We start from the raw sequence: 25573 nt of genomic DNA, 5'->3' as shown, positions 1-25573 counted from the left end.
ACATCTCCAAGTTTGCAGATGACACAAAGCTGTGTGAGCTGTGAGGTTGCAGGGTGACTTGGATAGGTTGGGTGAGTGGGCAGATGCATGGCAGATGCAGTATAATGTGGATAAATGTGAGGTTATCCTCTTTGGTGTCAAGAACAGGAAGGCAGATTATTGTCTGAATGGTGTCAGATTAGGAAAAGGGGAGGTGCAACAAGACCTGGTGTCCTTGTACATCAGTCACTGAAAGTAAGCATGCAGGTACCGCAGGCAGTAAAGAAAGCAAATGACATGTTGCCCTTCATTGCGAGAGGATTGAGTAAAGGAGCAAGGAGGTCCTACTGCAGTTGTACAGGGCCCTGGTGACACCACACCTGGAGTATTGTGTGCACTTTTGGTCTCCTAATTTGAGGAAGGACATTCTTGTTATTGAAGAAGTGCAACGTAGGTTCACCAGGTTAATTCCCAGGAGGGCAGGACTGGCATAGGATGAAAGAATAGATCGACTAGGTTTATATTCACTGGAATTTAGAAGGATGAGAGGGGATCTTATAGAAACATATAAAATTGTTAAGGGATTGGGCAGGCTAGATGCAGGAAAAATGTTTCCGATGTTGCCGGAGTCCAGAACCAAGGGTCACAGTTTAAGAATAAGGGGTAGGCCATTCAGGACTGAGATGAGGAAAAACCTTTTCACCCAGAGAGTGTGAATCTATGGAATTCTCTGCCACAGAAGGTAGTGGAGGCCAATTCACTGGATGTTTAAGGGTTAGATATAGCTCTTAGGGCTAAGGGAATCAAGAGATATGGGGAGAAAGCAGGGACGGTTACTGATTTTGGATGATCAGCCATGATCATATTGAAAGCTGTCTCAAAGTGCCGAATGGCCTACTCCTGTACCTATTTTTTATGTTTTGTATGTATCATTCCTGAGGTAGAACAACTGTAAAAGATTAATCAAAGCTTTTAATTTTATTCAGTCTGCTTGAGCACCAATAAATACAGCAAATGCAGACTCCCTGATTGAGAAATGTAAATATCAAGAATCGTGAAATTAAGAATTTGCGGTGGAGGGGAAAGGGCAGCTGAAATAAATTAGGTGATTATGGGCTTGAGAAAGGTGGAGAATAACAAATTAGTTTATCACAAGGATCAGAAATTTAAACTTGAACCATGCTTGGGATAGGGGTACCAGCAGGCATTGTAGCGAGGCCAGGGTGCATGAAACACTGGATGGATAGAAATTTACATGTGCAAGAAAATGTGAAGCTGCTCAGGGCTCTGGACCCATGTGGAATTTGCAATATACATTGCATTTTACATTGCATTGCAATATACATGGCACTTTATTTGGCAAAAAAAGTTACACTTAAGTACGACATATCATGCCCTTTTTTTTAATTTTTAAACAGCACACCTTATTCCCTTAACTTCACTTACATATCCAAATTCAAATATTACACTAATACAGTATTTTAAAGCACAAGAATGGTGTGGCAGTTTATCTGCAGTTCTTAAAATCATGGTATAATAAGTGAAATGGAGAACGTTCTATTTATATTTTACTGTCCAGGGCGCTTAGTTCAGACTGTCGTGCGTTTATTATGCCTGTTGAAATTTCATCTTGGGCAGCTTTTTAAATCCCCTCACAATTGCATTATTGTGGAAGATGAGCAGAACAAGTGGTAGCTAACAACTGTTACAACTTGAAACCTATTTCAGCTCAAAGCTACAGACAGCAACAGTTGATGCTGTCTTGTGGGGGAATTAACCTCACTTACATGGAACTCCGTAGTATTGAGAATGTGACGTCCATCTGGACTCCAGCGCGAGGCCACTAAGCCAGCCGACCCCTCATCAATCTTGCAATGCCAATCAGGCTGCTCCAAGGACCAGACCTGTTTTTAGAAGAGCCACAAACATGAACAAAGGAAACAATTAGTCATCAAACAGGCAGTGTTCTTCATTCAGTTCAAGAAACAAGTGCTACTCAAAAAAACATTTCAGAAGATTGACAATTTTAGAAGACAAGCTAAACCATGAAAGATTGGCGCTGGGTGCCTCTGCAAAGGTAACAATGAACTTTTCTTTTCATTCCTTTGCAATTACGATTTACAGCAAATGTTGACGATTCTAGTTTTGCTACTGACTTATGAGGGATTTGCACTCAGTAATGCATAAGATGAATTCAATTTATGACAGTTGCTTATACTTAAAAATGTAATATTTACAGTTTGAAATGTGCAGTTGTGGAGAATAAAACTGATTAGACCAAGGTGTCATTTATTCATTATTATACCCAATTTACCCAATGATTTTATTGAATGAGTCTAGTACCAAATGTTTCTGACTATTACATTAGTAAATTGATGAAGAACTACAATATCACCGAGAAAGTGATAAGGCGGCACGGTAGCGCAGCGGTAGAGTTGCTGCCTTACAGCACCCGAGACCTGGGTTTGATCCCGACTACGGGTGCTGTCTGTACGGAGTTTATACGTTCTCCCCGTGACCTGCGTGGGTTGTCTCTGAGATCTTCTGTTTCCTCCCAAATTTCAAAGACGTACAGGTATGTAGGTAAATTGGCTTGGTAAATGTAAACATTGTCCCTAGTGTGTGCAGGATAGTGTTAATGTGTGGGGATCACTGGTCAGCGTGGACCCGGTGGACTCTAAACTAAACTAAAGTTACAGCAATTTCAGATGACACGAGAGAACTAAATTTTCAAGTCATTAATTGGGTTCATACATATCTTTTTAGACTTTGGATTTGCGGAAAAGGTAAAACTACTAATTGCATTCAGTTACACATGAAAAATACCTAAGAATTGTTATTGCATTAATAACATTGTATATTTAGCATTGTTAAAAAGCATTAGACAATTTGTTATCACACAAAGTGATAGCAAAGCAGACATTTAAAGATTTGGTGGAAAGATAGATTTTAAAGAGAATCATAGAAGGAATATGAAACATTTAAGAAGAACCTCTGCATCTGATGATATAGTTGCCAGTGAGATATGCAATAGGTCAAAATAGCACACAAATATACTGGAACTAACAAAATTCTCTATCACCAACAATAGCAATTGAGCAGGTGGAAAAGCTATTCAGGAGACAGAAAAGCCGGAAATCTCCAGGACCGGACAATGTTTCCTCCTCGACCCTCAAGCTCTGTGCCAAACAATTAGCATCAATCTACACAAACATTTTTAATCAGTCCCTGCAAACCTGCACTGTTGATCCCATACCCAGAAAGCCAAGGATTACTGCTCTTAATGACTACAGGCCTGTCGCACCGACCTCTGCAATCATGAAGACCCTTGAGAAATTTGTGCTGGCCCACCTGAAAAATATCACAAACCCCCTGCTGGACACCCTGCTGTTTCATTAGATGATTAGATCATTAGATGACGCAGTCAACCTCGACCTGCACTTCATCCTCCAGCACCTAGACCACCAGGACACCTATGCAAGGATTTTGTTTGTGGATTTTAGTTCTGCATTCAACACCATTGTGCCAGAGCTACTACAGTCATAGTCATAGAGTCCTACAGCACAGAAAGAGGCCCTTCGGCCCATCGTGTCCGTGCCGCCCGTTACCAAACACAGTCTAATTTTAATCCCATTTTCCAACATTTGGACCGTAGCCCTGAATGTTGTAACATTTCAAGTGCCCATCCAAATGCCTCTTAAACGTTGTGAGTGTTCCCGCCTCCACCACCACCCCAGGCAGTGAGTTCCAGACTCCAACCACCCTCTGGGTGAAAAAGTTCTTTCTCACATCCCCCCGAAACGTCCCTCCCCTTACCCTGTATCTATGTCCCCTCGTTGTTGAACCTTCCACCAGTGGAAGAAGTTCCCCGCCATCTACCTTATCTATGGTCCTCATGATCTTGTACACCTCGATCATTTCTCCTCTCAGCCTTCTCTGCTCCAGGGAAAACAACCCCAGTCTGCTCAGTCTCTCCTCATAGCCGAGGCCCTTCATCCCTGGCAGCATCCTGGTGAATCTCCTCTGCACCCTCTCCAAAGCTATCACATCCTTTCTATAATGTGGTGACCAGAACTGTACACAATACTCCAGCTATGGCCTCACCAGTGTTCTGTACAATTCCATCATTACCCCCGTACTTTTATAATCGATGCCCCGGCTAATGAAGGCCAGTAACCCATATGCCTTTTTGACCACCCTGTCCACCTGTCCTGCTGCCTTCAAGGACTTGTGTACCTGTACTCCAAGGTCCCTCTGTACCCCTGTCTTCCCTAGGGTCCTTCCATTCATGGTGTACTCCCTCTCCAAGTTATTCCTGCCAAAGTGCATCACCTCGCACTTTTCAGGATTAAATTCCATCTGCCACTGCTCCGCCCATCTGACCATCTCATCTATATCTTCCTGCAGCTTGCAGATCCCTTCCTCGCTATTCACCACCCCCCCAACTTTGTGTCATCTGCAAACTTGCTGATCATGCCCTGTACGTTGACATCCAGATCATTAATGTAGATTACAAACAGTAAGGGACCCAACACCGATCCCTGCGGCACCCCACTGGACACCGGCCTCCAGTCACAGAAGCAACCTTCTACCATCACCCTCTGCCTTCTGTCACTAAGCCAGTTTTTTTATCCATTTTGCCAAGGTGCCCTGGATCCCATGGGCTCTTACCTTCTTGACTAGTCTCCTGTGTGGGACCTTGTCAAAAGCCTTACTGAAATCCATGTATACCGCATCCACTGCACTACCCCCATCTACCTCCTTGGTCACCCCTTCAAAAAATTCAATCAAGTTAGTCAGACACGATCTTCATTAACAAAGCCATGTTGACTATCCTTAATTAACCCTCGATCCTCCAAGTGAAGACTGATTCTGTCCCTCAGAATCTTTTCTAGCAGCTTCCCCACCACCGATGTCAGACTCACCGGCCTGTAGTTCCCAGGTTTATCCCTACTGCCCTTTTTAAATAATGGCACCACATTAGCTATCCTCCAGTCCTCCGGTACATCCCCTGTTGCAAGAGAGGCTCTGAAATCTCCTCCCTTGCCTCTCTCAGCATCCTGGGATACATCTCGTCAGTAGTCCAGACGGGAGGTGATGAAGGCGTGGATGAGGGTTTCTGCAGCTCTGGAGGAGAGGGATGGACGGAGACGGGCGATGTTTTTGAGGTGGAAGAAGGCTGTCTTGGTGATGTGTTTAGTGTGTTTGTCGAAGGAGAGGGTTTGATCAAAGATGATGCCAAGATTCCGGATGTGAGGGGAGGTGGATACTGAGAAACCGTCGATGTTGAGGGTGAAGTTGTGGGTGGATTTGGTGAGCGTTTTTGGTCCAATGATGATGATTTCGGATTTGTCACAGTTTAGTTTGAGGAAATTGATTTGAAGCCAAGATTTTATTTCAGTGATGCAGTTTGTCAGGATAGAGTGTGTGGCGGTGGAGATTGACTTGGTGGAGATGAGGAGCTGGATATCATCGGCGAAGCAGTGGAATTGGAGACCATGACGGCGGATTAATTCACCAAGGGGGAACAGGTACAGGATGAAGAGGAGGGGGCCGAGAACTGAACCTTGGGGGACACCTTGGGGGAGGGGAGCGGTGGGGGATTTGCAGTTATTAATGGAGATGAACTGGTGCCTGTCGGAGAGGTATGATTTGATCCAGGAAAGGGTAGTGCCGGTGATGTTAAAGGTGGTTTCAAGTCGGGTGAGGAGGATGGAGTGATTGATGGTGTCAAAGGCGGCGCTGAGGTCGAGTAGGATGAGAATGTTGAGGTTGCCAGCGTCAGAGGAGAGGAAAAGGTCGTTGGTGATTTTGAGGAGTGCAGTTTCAGTACTGTGGTTGGAGCGGAATCCGGATTGGAATGTTTCATACAGGTTATTGGCAGAGAGGTGATGTTTGAGTTGAGAGGCTACAGCGCGTTCCAAAACTTTGGACAAAATGAGAAAGGTTTAGCAACACTTATAGGGGTGTATTATAGACCGCCAAATAGGGAACGAGAATTGGAAGAGCAAATATGTAAGGAGATAGCAGATATTAGTAGTAAGCACAGAGTAGTGATTGTGGGTGATTTCAATTTTCCGTACATAGACTGGGAATCACATTCTGTTAAAGGGCTGGATGGTTTGGAGTTTGTAAAATGTGTGCAGGATAGTTTTTGCAGCAATACGTATAGGTACCTACCAGAGAAGGGGCAGTGTTGGACCTCCTGTTGGGAAATGAGACGGGTCAGGTGACAGAGGTATGTGTTGAGGAGCACTTTGGGTCTAGTGATCACAATGCCCATTAGTTTCAATATAATTATGGAGAAGGTCAAATCTGGACCAAGGGTTGAGATTTTGGATTGGAGAAAGGCTAATTTTGAGGAGATGAGAAAGGATTTAAAAGGAGTGAAATGGGACATTTTGTTTTATGAAAAGGATATAATAGAGAAATGGAGGATATTTAAAGGTGAAATTTTGAGAGTACAGAGTCTTTATGTCCCTGTTTGGTGGAAAGGAAAGAATAATAATTTGAAAGAGCCGTGGTTTTCCAGGGAAATTGGACACTTGGTTCGGAAAAAGAGGGAGATATACAATAAATATAAGCGGCAGGGAGTAAATGAGGTTCTTGAGGAATATAAAGAATGTAAAAGGAATCTTAAGAAGGAAATTAGAAAAGCGAAAAAAAGATATGAGGTTGCTTTGGCAAGTAATGTAAAAGTAAACCCCAAGGGGTTCTACAGATATGTCAATAGCAAAAGGATAGCGAGGGATAAAATTGGTCCATTAGAGAGTCAGAGTGGACAGCTATGTGCTGAGCCGGAAGAAATGGGGGAGATATTAAACAATTTCTTTTCTTCGGTATTCACCGAGGAGAAGGATATTGAATTATGTGAGGTAAGCGAAACAAGTAGAGTAGTGATGGAAATTATGAGGATTAAAGAAAAGGAGGTACGGACACTTTTGAAAAATATAAAAGTAGATAAGTCTCCAGATCCTGATAGGATATTCCCTAGGACATTGAGGGAAGTTAGTGCAGAAATAGCAGGGGCTATGACGGAAATATTTCAAACGTCATTAGAAACGGGGATGGTGCCGGAAGATTGACGCATTGCGCATGTTGTGCCTTTGTTTATAAAAGGTTCTAAAAGTAAACCTAGCAATTATAGACCTGTTAGTTTGACGTCTGTGGTGGGAAAATTAATGGAAAAGATACTTAGGGACAATATATATAATTATATGGATAAACAAGGCCTGATTAGAAACAGTCAACATGGATTTGTGCCTGGAAGGTCATGTTTGACTAATCTTCTTGAATTTTTTGAAGAGGTTACCAGGGAAATTGATAGGGGCAAGGCTGTGGATGTTGTCTATATGGACTTTAGTAAGGCATTTGACAAGGTTCCACATGGTAGGTTGATTAAGAAGGTTAAATCGTTGGGTATTAATAGTGAGGTTGCAAGATGGATTCAACAATGGCTGAATGGGAGATACCAGAGGGTAATGGTTGACAACTGTATGTCAGGTTGGAGGCCAGTGTCTAGTGGAGTACCCCAAGGATCTGTGTTGGGTCCACTGTTGTTTGTCATTTACATTAATGATCTGGATGATGGTGTGGCAAATTGGATTAGTAAATATGCAGATGATACTAAGATAGGTGGTGTAGTTAATAATGAAGTAGAGTTTCAAAGTCTACAGAGAGACTTGGGCCTTTTGGAAGGGTGGGCTGAAAGATGGCAGATGGAGTTTAATGCTGATAAGTGTGAGGTGCTGCATTTTGGTAGGACAAATCAAAATAGGACGTACAGGGTAAATGGTAGGGAATTGAGGAATGCAGTGGAACAGAGGGATCTGGGAATAACTGTGCATTGTTCCCTGAAGGTGGAATCTCATGTGGATAGGGTGGTGAAGAAGGCGTTTGGTATGCTTGCCTTTATAAATCAGAGCATCGAGTATAGAAGTTGGGATGTAATGTTAAAATTGTACAGGGCATTGGTGAGGCCGAATCTGGAGTATGGTGTGCAGTTCTGGTCGCCAAATTATATGAAGGATGTCGACAAAATGGAGAGGGTACAGAGGAGATTTACAAGAATGTTGCCTGGGTTTCAGCACTTAAGCTACAGAGAGAGGTTGAACAGGTTGGGTCTTTATTCTTTGGAGCGTAGAAGGTTGAGGGGGGACTTGACAAAGGTTTTTTAAATTTTAAGAGGGACGGACAGAGTTGACGTGGGTAGGCTTTTCCCCTTGAGAGTGGGGAAGATTCCAACAAGGGGACATAACTTTAGAATTGAGGGACAAAAGTTTAGGGGTAACATGAGGGGTAATTTCTTTACTCAGAGGGTGGTGGCTGTATGGAATGGGCTTCCGGTGGAAGTGGTGGAGGCAGGCTCGCTTTTATTATTTAAGAGTAAATTGGATAGGTATATGGATGAGAGGGGATTGGAGGGTTATGGTCTGAGAGCAGGTAGATGAGACTAGGTCAGAGAGAGTGGTCGGCGTGGACTGGTAGGGCCGAACGGGCCTGTTTCCATGCTGTAGTTGTGATATGGTTATATGGTTATAAAAAGGGTAGGTTGGAGATTGGTCTGAAGTTGTTTGGGGTGTCAGGGTTGAGTCCAGGTTTTTTCAGAATAGGGATGACAGCAGCGATTTTGAGGGATGGTGGGACGATGCCGGAAAACAGGGAGGAGTTTATTGTTGCAGTGATAAGTGGAGAGAGAGCAGGAAGGCAGGCCTTGACAAAGCTGGAGGGGATGGGGTCCAGAGAGCAGGTGGCAGTTTTCATTCCTGTGAGTTCAGTGAGGTCGGTAGGGGAGACTGGGGAGAACTGAGACATGGGGTTGACAGGATAAGGGGGGGGGCAGGTGGTTTGAGGGGGAGCAGGTGCGGTGGTGGTTAAGCTGCTGTAGATGTTGTCTATTTTGCTTTGGAAGAATGAGAGGAAAGAGGTGCAGTTGTCGACTGTCAATGACTGGGAGGTGGTGTCCAGGAGGCTGAGGAGTTTGTTTATTGTAGAGAAGAGTGCTTTTGGGTTTCCGGAGCCAGAGTGAATTATTTGAGAGTAGTAGGTGGAGTGGGCGCGGGAGAGGGCATCTTTGCAGTGCTGCAGGTGGTCTTTGTAGGCTTGGGAGTGGATTGTGAGACCTGTTTTGTTGCGGAGTCTTTCAAGTTGGCGGGCATGGGTTTTCATCATGCGGAGTTCGGGGTTAAACCAGGGAGCAGAGTGGGTGAAGGAAACTGTTTTGGTTTTTATTGGTGCAAGCTGGTCGAGGCAGGAGGAGAGAGTGTGGTTGTAGTAGTCAGTGAGGTCAGAGGGGTTGTGGAGGTCAACGAAGGGAGAGGCGGACATTTTTTCGGCGAGGGAGGATGAGAGCGAGGTAGGTGAAACAGAGTTTAGCTTACGGAAGTTGATTATGCGTTTTTGCCTTGGTGCTGGGGTGGGAATGTTGACGGTCATGGTGATGGCTAAGTGGTCGGAGAGGGTGAGGTCGGAGCCAGAGAGGTGATGTAGATTTAGTGGAGCAGACAAGGTCCAGAATGTGCCCACGGTTATGGGTGGGAAAATTGACATGTTGAGTGAGGTTAAAGCAGTTGAGTATATCAGTGAAGTCAGTGGTTATTGTGGAGTCAGTGGAGTCCATGTGAGTCCATGTAAGTATACATACTTAGCTAATAAAATGTATACAATTCAATTGAATTCAAAGTCCAGCATCAGTTCATTGGTTTTACTCATATTGAGAGCCAGGTTGTTGTGCTGGCACCATTTGCCCTATCCTGGTTCAAATCTTACCTCTCTGACAGACACCAGTTCATCTCCATTAACAACTGTAAATCCCCCACCGCTCCTCTCCCCCAAGGTGTCCCCCAAGGCTCAGTCCTTGGCCCCCTCCTCTTCATCCTCTACCTGTTCCCCCTTGGTCAATTAATCCGCCGTCATGGTCTCAACTTCCACTGCTTCGCCGATGATATCCAGCTCCTCATCTCCACCAAGTCAATCTCCCCCACCACACACTCTACACTGACAAACTGCATCACTGAAATAAAATCTTGGCTTCAATCAAACTTCCTCAAACTCAATTGCAACAAATCTGAAATCATCATCATTGGTCCAAAAACGCTCACCAAATCCACCCAAAACTTCATCCTCAACATTGATGGTCTCCCAGTATCCACCTCACCTCACATCCGGAATCTTGGAATCATCCTTGATCAAAACCTCTCCTTCGACAAACACATCAAACACATCACAAAGACAGCCTTCTTCCACCTCAAAAACATTGCCCGTCTCCGTCCATCCCTCTCCTCCACAGCTGCAGAAACCCTCATCCACGCCTTCATCACCTCCCGTCTGGACTACTGCAACAGCCTCCTCTATGGCGCACCCTCAAAAATATCAATAAACTTCAATACATTCAAAACTCCGCTGCCCGTCTACTCACACACACCACGATCCGTGACCATATCACCCCGTCCTTTATAAACTCCACTGGCTCCCCATCCCCCAGAGAATCCAGTACAAAATCCTCCTCATAACATACAAAGCCCTCCATAACCTGGCCCCATCCTACCTGACCGACCTCCTCCACAGGCACACTCCCACCTGCACCCTCCGCTCTGCCGCTGCCAATCTCCTATCCCCCCACATCCGGACCAAACTCAGATCCTGGGGGGACAGGGCTTTCTCCATCGCTGCTCCCACCCTATGGAACTCACTACCCCAAACCGTTAGAGACTCCTCCACACTCACCACATTCAAAACATCACTGAAGTCTCACCTGTTCAGTACTGCCTTCAACCACTGAAGGTCACCTCACCTTCTGTCTCCTTTCTCTGTTCATTTATTTATTTACTTATTTATCTATTTATTAATTTCCCTATGTTCTCAAAATCTCTGTAAAGCGTCTTTGAGTATATGAAAAGCGCTATATAAATAAAATGCATTATTATTATTATTATTATTTGGTCAATCGGTCGATCTCACTTCTATACTCTGACTCATCACCATCTGTAATTTGTTCAACAACGGTGGTGTCGTCGGCGAATTTGAAGATGGAGTTTGCCCGGCTAAACAGTCATGAGTATGGTGAGTAGAGCAGGGGTTGAGCACGCAGCCTTGAGGTGCTCCCGTACTGATTGTTAATGAGGAAGAAGTATCTCTGCCAATTCGAACAGGCTGTGGTTTGTGGATGAGGAAGTCGAAGATCCAATTGCAGAAGGATGCGCAGAGACTCAGTTCCGTGAGCTTGGTAACCAGCTTGAAGGGGGTGATGGTATTGAATGCTGAGCTGTACAACAGCCTGATGTAAGTGATTTTATTGTCCAAGTGATCCAGTGCGGAGTGGAGAGCCAGTGAGACCGCATCCTCCGTTGACCTGTTGTGATGGTAGGCAAACTGAAGTGGGTCGAGGTTCATGTTGAGGTAGGAGTTGATATGCACCATAACCAACCTCTCAAAGCACTTCATCGCCACTGGTCGATAGTCGTTGAGGCACGTCACCTTACTCTTCTTGGGTTCCGGTATTATTGATGCCCTCTTAAAGACGTGGGAACCTCAGAACTCAATAATGAGAGGTTGAAAATGTCCGCAAAAACTCCAGCCAGTTGGTCTGCACAGGTTTTGAGAACTTCACCGGGTGTACCATCAGGTCCAGATGCTTCCCAAGTGTTCACCCCGTAGAAGGATCTTTTGACGTCGGCTTCTGTGACTGCGACTGTAATACCATCAGGGCATACGGGAACTCGGGAAGGCACATCAGTGTTCTCCCTATCAAGGCGTGCGTAGATCGCATTGAGCTCGTCAGGGAGTGATGCTTCGCTGTCGCTTGAGCTGCCTCCTGATTTCACCTTCTAGAAGGTGATGGCATTCAAGCCCTGCCACAGTTGCCGAACATCCGCCCCATCCTCCAGCTTGGAGCACAAGTCCCTTTTGGCCTTTTTGATGGCCTTGTCAAGGTCGTATCTGGACTTCTTGTCGACCTCTGCGTCACCAGACCTGGATGCCTGGGATCTGGTCCTCAGAAGAATGCGGACTGATGTACGAGCACACCCAGGTCTCGTTGTACGTCCCCTTTTCCTAATCTGACACCATTCAGATAATAATCTGCCTTCCTGTTCTTGCCACCAAAGTGGATAACCTCACATTTATCCACATTATACTGTATCTGACATGCATCTGCTCACTCACCCAACCTATCCAATTCACCCTGCAGCCTCATGGCATCCCCCTCGCAGCTCACACTGCCTCGCAGCTTTGTGTCAACCGCAAACCTGGAGATGTCACATTTAATTCCCTCGTCTAAATCATTAATATATATATATATATGTATAAAAATATGATACTGGAGAGATTTTTTAATGTTATTTTCATTTGTCTGCAAAAGTATATTCTGTTTACTTAAGGGAAAAGTTTTGCTTGTATGTGGTACTTCATATAGCCATGTAATACATAATATAAACTTATGGTTCCAGACTTTCTTCAACTGTTGTAAAATTAACATTTGATTTTGATTTTGACCCATAATTGGACACAAAAATGTGACATTTTTTACACATCATAACTTATGTGAAAATATATACGTATCGTAATGGCCTACATTTGTCTAAACAATTTTTTTTTGAGGACCTTTGATATGCCTTTCCAAACCCGACTTTGCTTGGAGAAATTAGTTGCACATATTCATTTGGGAAGAGTAAAAACTATCATGCTCATGTACGTAACTCATCGTGTCCTGAGAGTTAAGTACGTAAGATGCCGTTGGAAATCATGAAAAATGAATATTTTTCAGATCGATATTCATTTGTTTCTATGATGCTCAAGCCAAGTAAAAAATATATTTGTCCAAAAATTCTTAACTCAACATACTTTAAAGCAAACGAGACATAATATGCTTACTTTGTTCTCCGTGTCCAAATCGTTACGTACATAAGCAGGCATCATTAACCCGCTGTTTTCATGTCTGGTGATTTGTCAACTTATAAAAACATTTTATAAGTTTTATAAGTTTTATAAAAAACATTTTATAAGTAAGTGTAAGTGTAGTTTGTCAGTTTTCTGCTGATGGTGCTGCAGCCTGATGACCCTTTGTGTCTTCGGAGCATCTGCTGGTTAAATACAGGAGACGTTCAATTGTCCAGCGTTATCTTCCTAATGAAAGCTGCCCATCAGACACCATCTTGTTTGCGTTTTGAAAGGTAAGATTTTGTTTGTATTTTAAATGTATTTTGGGGGAAATACTAGCCGACTCAGGTTGAGATTACACCCTTCTGAAACATCGCGAAAATTCCCACGCTGTCAATGCTTCTCCGGCGTCTTAATTTTCGCTGAAATCACTGACAAGTCGGTAAGTACTTGAGAGTTTTGAACTATAACACCTTGTATGGGTTACTTGAAAACCAAGCTTCACTGTAACAAGGAATAAACCGGATTTACTTCCAGTTTACTAAGAGCCGTATTAAAAAAAAATTAAAATTAAGTGGTTACGTGGATTTTTGCGAAAAGTGTGTGGGCATTCTTTGAAAATGTAAGGGAGATGCATATCTGGTTTGTGGGTTGAATATCTGGGTTTGGAGCCCACTTTACATGTAATGGCGGAGGCCAAAAACATCGCGAAAATTCCCACGCTGTCAAACTGTTGCCTCAAATCTACCTGTCAAATGGCCTGACGGTAAATAAATTGGTTTACTGTCCAATTTCATTGTGGACCGCCACGGATAGGATGTATAACTACACTTTAATGAATTAGAAAAAAGAAGTTCTACCATTGCAATAAAATGCCATTGAGACACCATGTTACGTATGTTAACACTTTTTATGGTAAATTTTAAATTACCTGAAAAAACTACTTGCGGTTGTGGAACTATCTTTCTTTCTTTTTGATAGAGTCAGACGGTTGTCAAACTTGTAAATAAATGTGTTTGCATTGGTTTTTACAACAATTAATTTCTGGGTGTCTATGTCACGCTTCTATGTCCCAGTATCATATTTATACACATATATATATAGTAAATAACTGGGATCCCAGCACTGAGCCTTGCGGCACCCCACTAGTCACTGCCTGCCATTCTGAAAAGGACCCGTTAATTCCTACTCTTTGCTTCCTGTCTGCCAACCAGTTATCTATCCATGCCAATACCGTACCCCAATAGAATGTGCTCTAATTTTGCACACTTGGTGATAAATTGGATCACACAGGAAGATCTGCCAACAATGTAATATTTTTCTAAGTCAGGATGGTGTGCAACTTTGAAGGATACACGCAGAAGGCGACGGTCTCAAGTACCCATTACCTTTCTCCTTTTTTGGCAGTGGAAGTTCAAAGCCTGTTAGTTTAGAAAAACAGCATGGAAACAGTCCCTTCAGCCCACCGAGTCCAAGTTAACCATCGATGACCCATTCACACTAGTTCAATGTTATGCCACTTTTGCATCCATTCCCTATGCGTTGGAGCAATTTTACAATGGCCAATTGACCGACTGACCATCTTTGGGATGCGAGAGGAAACAAGAGCACCTGAAGGAAACCCACACGCTCACAAAGAGAATGTGCAAACACCACACAGGTCACGATCGATCCCAGGGTCTCTGGCAGTGTGAAGCAGCAGTTCGACCTGTTGAGTCACTGTGCCGCCGGGAGCAGAGCAAGGACGCCCGTTGGCTGAGCAGAAAAGTAAGTGCTAATTACAGTTGAACAGGCAGTTTAAAAAGAGCGCCAAGAGGAAGCTAGTAGTCAATTTGAAAAGTCCGGGAGCAGAGCAAGGACTCCCGTTGGCTGAGAAGAAAAGTAAGTGCTAGTTTAAGTGAGAAGTCAGGTAAATTGGACAATCAGGCAATTTAATTGGTGATATAAGCAATACTTGCAAAAGGGTGCAGCCCTGTTCGGGTGCAGCCCAGTGAGAAAAGTGCGAGTCTTTGGCTGCGAGTCTTCGGCGAGGAGGTGAGGAGGATACAATTGTTTTAAGTCAGAGCTGGTTATAGGCACAAGGTGATGGCGGAAAAGTTGGTGCAGTGTGTTTCCTGCAGGATGTGGGAAGACAGGGATGTCGCTGGAGCTTCTGGGAGCTACACCTGCAAGAACTGTGTCCAGGTGCAGCTCCTGAAGGGACGTGTGGTGGAGTTGGAGAGGCAGGTGGATGACCTCAGGGCCATCCGGGAATGCGAGAGTTTCCTCGACAGGACCTATTGTGAGGCTGTCACGCCAAGGGTCCAGGTCGAGCGAAGGTGGGAGACTGTTTCAGGGGGGAGTCGACGTGGACTACAGGAGACCCCAGTGGCTGTGCCTATTGCAAATAGGTATACCCTCTTGGGAACTGTCGGGGCAGAAGGCGTTTCCAGTCCGAGTGGCGGACCTGTTGGCAAGGATACTCGACAGGGGAGACCGAAGTCTGGAAGAGCCGTAGTGGTCGGTGACTCCATAGTCCGAGGGACGGACAGAAGATTCTGTGGCAGCAGGAGGGACTTGAGGATGGTCTGTTGCCTCCCTGGTGCCAGGGTTCAACACATCACAGACCGGCTTCAGAAAATCCTAGTGAGGGAAGGCGATCAACCTGAAGTCGTTGTGCACGTGGGCACGAATGACGTCGGGCGGAAGAGGAAGGAGGTGCTACAGCGGGAGTTTAGAGAGTTGGGAAAAACACTGAGAAGTAGGACGTCGAAGGTGGTTATCTCTGGACTGCTACCAGTACCTCGTGCTGGTGAGGCCAGGAACAGAGAGATAGAGGGTATGAATTTATGGCTGAGGGACTGGTGCAGAGAGCAGGGATTTAGATTTCTGGACCACTGGGATCTCTTCTGGGCTAGGGGTGACTTGTACAAAAGGGACGGGTTGCATCTTAACAGCAGGGGGACAAACATTCTGGCAGGCAGGTTTGCTAGTGTGACACCTGTGGCTTTAAACTAAGTAGTGGGGGGGAGGGGTTAACAAATTGTGAATATGAAGATGAGGTAAAAGGGAATACAGGAGATATTGCAAAAGACTCTCGGAAGAATGGGAACAGAAGTTCTAGAGGGGAAAAGAAATTAAGGGCAGGGCCAATTGTGAACGATGTGAGAGGGGAGGTAAATACAGAAGTTAAAGTGTTGTACTTAAATGCGCGTAGTATAAAAAATAAAGTGGATGAGCTTGAGGCTCAGTTAGTCATGGGCAAGTATGATGTTGTAGGGATCACTGAGACATGGCTACAAGAGGACCAGGGCTGGGAACTGAATATTCAGGGGTACACAACGTATAGAAAAGACAGACAGGTGGGCAGAGGGGGTGGGGTTGCTCTGATGGTAAGGAATGATATTCATTCCCTTGCAAGGGGTGACATAGAATCAGGAGATGTTGAATCAGTATGGATAGAAATGAGAAATTGTAAGGGTAAAAAGACCCTAATGGGAGTTATCTATAGGCCCCCAAACAGTAGCCTCGACATAGGGTACAAGTTGAATCAGGAGATAAAATTGGCGTGTCAAAAATGTAATGCTACGGTGGTTATGGGAGATTTCAACATACAGGTAGACTGGGAAAATCAGGTTGGAAATGGACCCCAGGAAAGAGAGTTTGTAGAGTGCCTTCGAGATGGATTCTTAGAACAGCTTGTACTGGAGCCTACCAGGGAGAAGGCAATTCTGGATTTAGTGTTGTGTAATGATCCTGATCTGATAAGGGGACTAGAGGTAAAAGAGCCATTAGGAGGCAGTGATCACAACATGATAAGTTTTACTCTGCAAATGGAAAGGCAGAAGGGAAAATCGGAAGTGTCGGTATTACAGTATAGCAAAGGGGATTACAGAGGCATGAGGCAGGAGCTGGCCAAAATTGACTGGAAGAAGGCCCTAGCAGGGAAGACGGTAGAACAGCAATGGCAGGTATTCCTGGGAATAATGCAGAGGTTGCAGGATCAATTTATTCCAAAGAGGTGGAAAGACTCTAAGGGGAGTAAGAGACACCTGTGGCTGACAAGGGAAGTCAGGGACAGCATAAAAATTAAGGAGAGGAAGTATAACATAGCAAAGAAGAGTGGGAAGACAGAGGATTGGGACTCTTTTAAAGAGCAACAAAAGTTAACTAAAAAGGCAATACGGGGAGAAAAGATGAGGTACGAGGGTAAACTAGCCAATAATATAAAGGAGGATAGCAAAAGTTTTTTTAGGTACGTGAAGAGGAAAAAAATAGTCAAGGCAAATGTGGGTCCCTTGAAGACAGAAGCAGGGGAATTTATTATGGGGAACAAAGAAATGGCAGACGAGTTAAACCGTTACTTTGGATCTGTCTTCACTGAGGAAGATACACACAATCTCCCAAATGTTCTAGGGGCCGGAGAACCTAGGGTGATGGAGGAACTGAAGGAAATCCACATTAGGCAGGAAATGGTTTTGGGTAGACTGATGGGACTGAAGGCTGATAAATCCCCAGGGCCTGATGGTCTGCATCCCAGAGTACTTAAGGAGGTGGCTCTAGAAATAGTGGAAGCATTGGAGATCATTTTTCAATGTTCTATAGATTCAGGATCAGTTCCTGTGGATTGGAGGATAGCAAATGTTATCCCACTTTTTAAGAAAGGAGGGAGAGAGAAAACGGGTAATTATAGACCAGTTAGTCTGACATCAGAGTCTGAAGATGCTGGAGTCAATTATAAAAGACGAAATTGCTGAGCATTTGGATAGCAGTAACGGGATCATTCCGAATCAGCATGGATTTACGAAGGGGAAATCATGCTTGACAAATCTACTGGAATTTTTTGAGGATGTGTAGATGGTTTATATGCAACCAATAACATAGTTACCTCAGTACCATTAACCCCGCCTAGTTAACATCAATCATAACGCCTTCCCTTCCTGGGTACAGTTCAGTAGAGGAACGTAGCCAGTGCTTGAAGATGTATGTAATACGCTGTGCTATCATTAAAAGATGTTGTACGCTTTAAGAGTTTGTGAAGTATTAATTTACATGGTGTCGGAAGTGGAAGACACTTGCGTCTCCTGTCTGTCGGGTTTTATTTCTTTCTTTTGATTTGTGCCTTTTTGTGCTTAATCTCTCTGACCATGGCGTCCTCTTGCAGAAAGCCCGCGCAGCTTGTCTTTGATGCTGACATTTCTGAGCGCTGGGACACGTTTGAGTTTGATTTCACCCACTTTGTCAACGTCGCACATCGCGCTGATCCTGACTCCCTTAAAGCCTCCCTCCTACTCAACCTTGTCGGACCTGATGCCATGAAGAGAGCCAGAACTTTCACCTATGCTCCAGCGGTCCTGGGCGACGACGACGTGGAGATTACCCCTGCAGAATCTGCCAGTGACCCCGCTTGCCTGCTACGTAAGTTCAGGGAGATTTGTGACCTGCCCTCGAACCGCATTCTGCAGAGGGCACGGTTCTTTACAAGAAAACAGTTGCCGGATGAACCTGTTGAATGTTTTATTGCTGATTTGCGTTATCTCGCCCAGCGGTGCCGTTTTGGTGCAATGACGGAGCAGCTCACTAGAGACATTTTAGTAACTGGCATGCGTGACCAGCAGCTACGATGTGAGCTTCTAAGGGATCCGGATCTAACGTTGGAAAAAGCTATGCATGCCTGCAGGTTGTCTGAGGTCGTTGTATTGCCAGATGACCACCGAGACTCGGCCAATAAGTCTATCAACCTGGCTGGGTGTAGGAAAATTGACACGGGAGAGTCAGTGGATGTGGTGTACCTCGACTTTCAGAAAGCCTTCGACAAGGTCCCACATAGGAGATTAGTGGGCAAAATTAGGGCACATGGTATTGGGGGTAGGGTACTGACATGGATAGAAAATTGGTTGACAGACAGAAAGCAAAGAGTGGGGATAAATGGGTCCCTTTCGGAATGGCAGGCAGTGACCAGTGGGGTACCGCAAGGTTCGGTGCTGGGACCCCAGCTATTTACGATATACATTAATGACTTAGACGAAGGGATTAAAAGTACCATTAGCAAATTTGCAGATGATACTAAGTTGGGGGGTAGTGTGAATTGTGAGGAAGATGCAATAAGGCTGCAGGGTGACTTGGACAGGTTGTGTGAGTGGGCGGATACATGGCAGATGCAGTTTAATGTAGATAAGTGTGAGGTTATTCACTTTGGAAGTAAGAATAGAAAGGCAGATTATTATCTGAATGGTGTCAAGTTAGGAGGAGGGGGAGTTCAATGAGATCTGGGTGTCCTAGTGCATCAGTCAATGAAAGGAAGCATGCAGGTACAGCAGGCAGTGAAGAAAGCCAATGGAATGTTGGCCTTCGTAACAAGAGGAGTTGAGTATAGGAGCAAAGAGGTCCTTCTACAGTTGTACCGGGCCCTGGTGAGACCGCACTTGGAGTACTGTGTGCAGTTTTGGTCTCCAAATTTGAGGAAGGATATTCTTGCTATGGAGGGCGTGCAGCGTAGATTCACTAGGTTAATTCCCGGAATGGCGGGACTGTCGTATGTTGAAAGGCTGGAGCGATTGGGCTTGTATACACTGGAATTTAGAAGGATGAGGGGGGATCTTATTGAAACATATAAGATAATTAGGGGATTGGACACATTAGAGGCAGATAACATGTTCCCAATGTTGGGGGAGTCCAGAACAAGGGGCCACAGTTTAAGAATAAGGGGTAGGCCATTTAGAACGGAGATGAGGAAGAACTTTTTCAGTCAGAGGGTGGTGAAGGTGTGGAATTCCCTGCCTCAGAAGGCAGTGGAGGCCAGTTCGTTGGATGCTTTCAAGAGAGAGCTGGATAGAGCTCTTAAGGATAGCGGAGTGAGGGGGTATGGGGAGAAGGCAGGAACGGGGTACTGATTGAGGGTGAGAGTGATCAGCCATGATCGCATTGAATGGCGGTGCTGGCTCGAAGGGCTGAATGGCCTACTCCTGCACCTATTGTCTATTGTCTATTGTCTATTGTTAGGTGCAGCCTTTGATAGCTCAGGGGTAACAATTGGCCAAGAAACTGGGAGAACCAATTTCACCCTATCACATCCACCCACCCCCACCAATGCCATCCCACATCTCTACTCCTTGAATATTGTCATCTGGGAGAATAAGCGTCCTATTCTAGAACAAATCTTTAACAGTCCAGCATCCACTCTGGATCATTGTACATTAAAGCTAAAGATCCTGGAATTCAGTTTGAACAGCACTACCGCCGACTCTGTGGAGAAAGGATAACCAAAGAACCAAGGCAAATGAAGTGTGCATAAAGAAAGCTCTGCCAGATTCGAGGCCATGCTCACATTTTCTTCCATGAATGTTCCTAACTCATTTGCAAGAAGTCAATCACCTCTTCCTTACTCTCAGCATAACATTGGCAAAATACACATTTTTAAAATATGCACCACTGAACATTCCATGGCATTTAAATCTTATGTCACATCTAACTCTTATAAACACGTAAAAGAGTCATATTCTCAGGTACATTTAACATACTTAAAATAAAAATATATTCTGACTGGGTCATGACCAGTATTTAAATGCATTATTCCTGTTCCTAATTTTATGTTCATTTCACACCACTTTGCACTCCATTAATTAAGCGATTACGTGTGTTGGAGTCCACATCTTACAAAATTATAAGGTATATGATAATTTTTCTATTGAAGCATATGAATGGAAATGAAAGGCTTACTGAACAGAAATACTCACGCATAGATGCAAGTTACCTGGACGAGTCCACGCTTGTACATGGCACACAGGAGGAAGAGAGAGTCTGCTGACCACTCAACATACTGAATCTGGTCCAAGCACGTGTACAAGTGCAGCACCTGCAGGGTGCACACATCACGGATTACCAGTCGGTATTGGACACAAACTGCCTGCGTAGAAAGATCAAATATTTTAACTCTAACAATTTTTTATTCAATTTAATAATTTCCCCTTCTCTGTTTGGCACAAAACACTGGTTATTCAGACTTGCTATATTTTAGGACGAGATACTATGGGAATACAGATTTTTCATATTATCAGCCTTTAAATAAATAGCAATGACAAGCGATGCCGCTACTGGTGTAATGTGTGAAACATCTGTGCAGGTGGCGAGCTACAAATATATTCACAGTTCAAGACATATTTCAAGTTCACAAAGAGACATCCTCTGAAAGGAGTGTTCCATTGCATAACAATTTTATTGGTAAAAGCAACAAAATTGCTGAACCATTTCATCAGCGAATATAGATGCTGGATTATTACCTGACACCTTGAAACATGTGTGTATTTTAAACCAGGCCATTTTGTTATATCAGTTGATGGGAGTCTAATAAGAAAAGATTATTTTTCTAAATTCAATTCAAAATACAGCAACAGAGGAGAAAGAATGGGCGACATTGAATTAAAGACACAATGAGTTCACCAAATCTCTCGAGTCAGAAATGATGCAGTGGTGTTAAATTACTAAAGTGACAACCGAATGACAGATATCACTGGAGGAATTTAAACAATAAAGCCCTTCCAGGCGAGATAGGTTCACAACCACCTCTCCAAACCTCATCTACTGCATTTAGTGCTCCATATGTGGCCGCTTTACAGCAGTGAGACCAAGCGTAGACTAGGCCAATTGTTTCTTCAAATACTTGCACTCTGGATTTCCCAGTTGCTAACCATTTTAGCTCCGCTTTCCCACACTGACCATTTTGCCATGGGCTCCCTCATTGCCAGAGTGAGGCAACACGCAAACTGGAGGAACGGCATCTTATATCCCGCTTGGGTAGCTTACAACCCAATGGTATGTACACTGAATTCTCAAAGTACTACTCTATCCCCTCTGTTTCCTGTTCCTTCCACCACCCCAGTGGCAACCCATTTCCCCCATCTTTCCTGCCCTCTTCCCCCCATCTTTCCTGCCCTCTTCCCCCCCTCCCCATTTCCATCTCCTTCCACCGATAAACTCTGGCTCTGGCTTCTCATTTCACTCTTTTCCTTATCTGAAACTATTTTGTCTCCTTTTCATTTCTAGCCTTTTTCACTTGCTCCTTCCCAATGGAAAAGCACCTTAAATCCCCATTGTCCTATAAATTGAAATCCATTTCTCCTTGAGTCAGTCTTTTCTTATCGATTGTATGTCAATCACTCACAAACTTTGTCCTACCTCCAGTCTCTTTCCAGCTTTCTTCCTATAGCTCTAGCTGTCTGTTGCTTTCACTAGTGAGCGAGTCTCTAACAAGGGGAGCAGGCTACAAAATAAGGAGCTGGGTGTTTAAAAGTCATTTAGAATTTTTTTTCTCAGTGGGTACTGAATCTCTGGAATTCTCAACTCCAGAAAATAGTGGAGGCCAGATCATTCGACATATTTAAGGAGCAGTAAGATAAATATTTGAAAGATCGAAGGAATTGAAGCTTATGAGGAACTGGCACAAAAGAGTGCTGGAATAACTCAGCGGGTCAGACAGATCTCGGGAGAAAAAGATAGGTGCCATTTCAGGTTGAGATCCTTCTTCAGAAGAGAAGTTGAGGCCAGCATAGATCTGCATGGTCATATGGAATGGAGGGACAGGCTTGTGGGGCCTGGTGGCCAATTGCTCTTTTTTGCATTCTTATGATGCATTAATTTCAGCCTGATTCATGTTAGGCAATCTCAATGGAAAAGCACCTCAATTTCCCAGCGTCCTACGAATTGAAATCCACTTCTCCTTGAGCCATGCAGTCTTTTCTGATCGATTGTATGTCAATCAGCACAGGGTTAATCTGCAAATTGATTTGAGCCATTTGCAAATGTATGCTCACATGTACACAATTTAGGCACTGGATTTGAATTTAGCAAAATTCCCACTCCGATTAAGATCCATTGTCCAAATCCATTAACAAGAAAGAATCCCAATGACCCACTTGGAATTTGTTTTAAGTAGAAAATTAAACTAGAACCTGGATTAAACCATTATCGCCAATATTAAGTTTACCAACTCACATTCCACGTCATTAGTGTAGGCCCCTGGATTACTGGCCATTAATTACATCAAATATTATTCTGCACTGAACTCATTCAATGTAAAACAGCATTGCAAGTGATCGTCCAGTTTAAAAAAAAACATACATTCACCATCACCATAAGACATCGTAGCAGAATTAGCCCATCCAGCCCATCGAGTGTACTCTGCCATTCAATCATGGCTGATCTATTTCTCCCTCTCAGCCCCATTCTCCTGCCTGCTCCCCATTGTTGTACTTCGTGGTCCGGTATCTGTTATACCTTTGTTATGACACTGGAAGGACCACAAGTACACATGTTTAAAAGGTTTATAAGCTGGAGCTTAAATCCAGGCTGTTTATTCCACAGCCACCTGGAACCAGAGTGACCACCAACATCACGTCATTCTCTTATATACATGTTAATACGCGGGCAAACAAAGTAGTCCTTGTGATACAACAAAGTAGTCCTTGCAATATCACAACATCCCCCTTGTCTTATAAAATAAAATATATTTAACAACAAACTAAACTCCAATTTTTTATATAAACACCATAATTCTTCACTAGTAACACTTATCAATGGTAACGTGCAGGTTTCTTACTAACACGTCCTGAAAGTGTCACATAATCTCCATCAGCATTATGTGCCGGTCGTTCCTCCTCTTCATATTTGGTCTCATTCCTGTCGCTGTCTGGAGTGACGCAGTGGGGACCAAAACCTGGTTTCTCCAGTGGAGGAATATCTCTCAACTGCACTCGATTCCGCCTTAATCTATTTCCATTTGGTGTTTCAATGATGTAAGATCTTGATTGGGGTTCGTCACAGATCGTTCTCACTTCTGCTGGTATCCAGACATGAGTTGCTTGATCCAGAATCCAGACCTTCTGTCCAACGTGTAATGGTTTCAAGTCTTGTCTCTTGACCGAATTGTCAAAATGCGCCTTCATACTCTGCTTGCGCTCTTCAAGTCGCTCAAAGTTCATCTGCCCTTTGTATGCCTTGTTCGCGTCAAGGTTAGTGGGTAGAGATGTCCGAATCTGTCTTCCAAACATCATCTCTGCTAGTGACGGTAACTTGGAATCAATCGGAGTAGTACGCAAGTTGAGTAAAGCTGCTGCTACACTCTGTTCCGTTGTCAAGGACTTCTTGATGACGGATTTCACCGTTCGTACCATTCTCTCAACCAGTCCATTCGACTGAGGGTACCTAGGTGAGGACGTCGTATGGGTGATTCCCCATTGCCTGCACATGGACTTGAAAGGTTCTCCAACAAATTGTGGACCATTGTCGGAGATGATTTCCGTCTGTGCTCCTAGGAGGCCAAATATTGCAGTCACCATATTAGCAACCAAGGCACTCGTGGTGCTTGTCAGCTTATGCACCACCGGAAACTTGGAATGGTAATCTACCATTATATCACAACACCCATAACCTTTGATGCCTTTCCTAATCAAGAACCTAACAATCTCCATTTTAGAAATAGCTAACGTGTTGGACTCTACAGCCGTCCATGACAATGAATTCCGCAGAAATGCCACCCTCTAGTCAAAGAATCACTACCACATCCCGTAACTGGAACAATATAAAATGTGTCAGTTTTATAATGTTCCAGCACCGTTCTCTTAATTCCATACTATGGTTCTACTATGGTTCGCCTTCAGCTTTCCAAAAGTCTAAACTAACAAATCTGTTACACTATCTTGACCAATCTTCTCTTACTTCAAGGAATATATTCGTTATCACACGGAAGATAGACATAAAATGATGGAGTAACTAACTCAGCGGAACAGGCAGCATCTCTGGATAGAAGGAATGGGTGACGTTTCGGGTCGACATCCTTCAGACTATCACGGGGTTTGCCATGAGCAAAAAGCACGCCAGCTTGTTTAATCCAATCCCACACAACTTCACAGCGAAGGGGTCTTCCCAGTTATCACTCTTCTATGGGCAGACATGACAACACCGAAAGAACTGCAAGCTTAAAAGAGATCCAGGCCAGAAGGACATTGATGCGCTTACCGAGTATCTTCCATCAGGAGACAGTCTGCATAACTGGTTCGACTGTTTAAACAGTTCGGAGAAATTCATGTCAACGTAAACAGCCTTCTGGGCCTGGGCTCTCTCGATTCCCTGCCCTCTCACTCTCCCCTGTTCCTCTCACTCTCTGCCGTCCCTCTCACCCCCAACCCCTGTCCCTGCCCCTGCCCCTTCACTCTCGCCCTCGCCCTCCCCCTGTCCCTGTCACTCTCACTCTCCCCCGTCCTGTCCCTCCTCTCACTCTCCACTGCACTGTAAGAGACCAGGCCAATGCCCAAGCCGTTCCCGCTGTCGAAAGCCGTTGAGACTCCGAGCGGGGATTGATGGGGGCGGGATCAGGATCAGCCAATCCGGCAGAGGAGAGACAGCGTCGACCGCTGATTGACCGGTGTATTCACCAATCATATTGGGTAGAGCGCCGGAAGCCGTTGTCAATGCACTCTGGGGGTTGTAGTTTGCGGTGCTTGGCGGTAAACTGCGAGGCTACGGGTTGTCCACTTCATGCAGGTGTCCTCTCAGGTATGGAGACAAACAGCGATTACCCATTTACCGTATGGGATAGGATCTCGTGCCTGTACTAAGTCCCTCATTTCATAGTGACGATCCAGTTACATAGCCTGATACCAAAACAGAAAACATTGGAAATATTCAGCAGGCCAGGCAGCTTCTATGGAAAGCGAAGCAGAATTAACGTTTAACGTCAAAGACC

General features: G+C 44.4%; 1 protein-coding gene across 1 annotated transcript in view; it reads right to left on the bottom strand.

Annotated features, from left to right (window-relative positions):
• The window catches only part of wrap73 (WD repeat containing, antisense to TP73), a 99003-nt gene extending 74015 nt beyond the window's left edge, over nucleotides 1-24988 (bottom strand). Inside the window, exons 1-3 of the mRNA XM_078425676.1 lie at nucleotides 24847-24988; nucleotides 20588-20740; nucleotides 1767-1883 (exon numbers count right to left, since the gene is read on the bottom strand). Of these exons, the coding sequence (XP_078281802.1) occupies nucleotides 1767-1883; nucleotides 20588-20740; nucleotides 24847-24915 (339 nt within the window). The 5' untranslated portion in view covers nucleotides 24916-24988. The remainder of the gene's footprint in view (nucleotides 1-1766; nucleotides 1884-20587; nucleotides 20741-24846) is intronic.
• Nucleotides 24989-25573: the final 585 nt, after the last annotated feature.

Source organism: Rhinoraja longicauda, chromosome 30 (assembly GCF_053455715.1).
Source record: "Rhinoraja longicauda isolate Sanriku21f chromosome 30, sRhiLon1.1, whole genome shotgun sequence".
Taxonomy (NCBI): Eukaryota; Metazoa; Chordata; class Chondrichthyes; order Rajiformes; family Arhynchobatidae; genus Rhinoraja; species Rhinoraja longicauda.
Note: the sequence above shows the minus strand (reverse complement) of the source record. Positions and strands in the feature narration are given on the sequence as shown.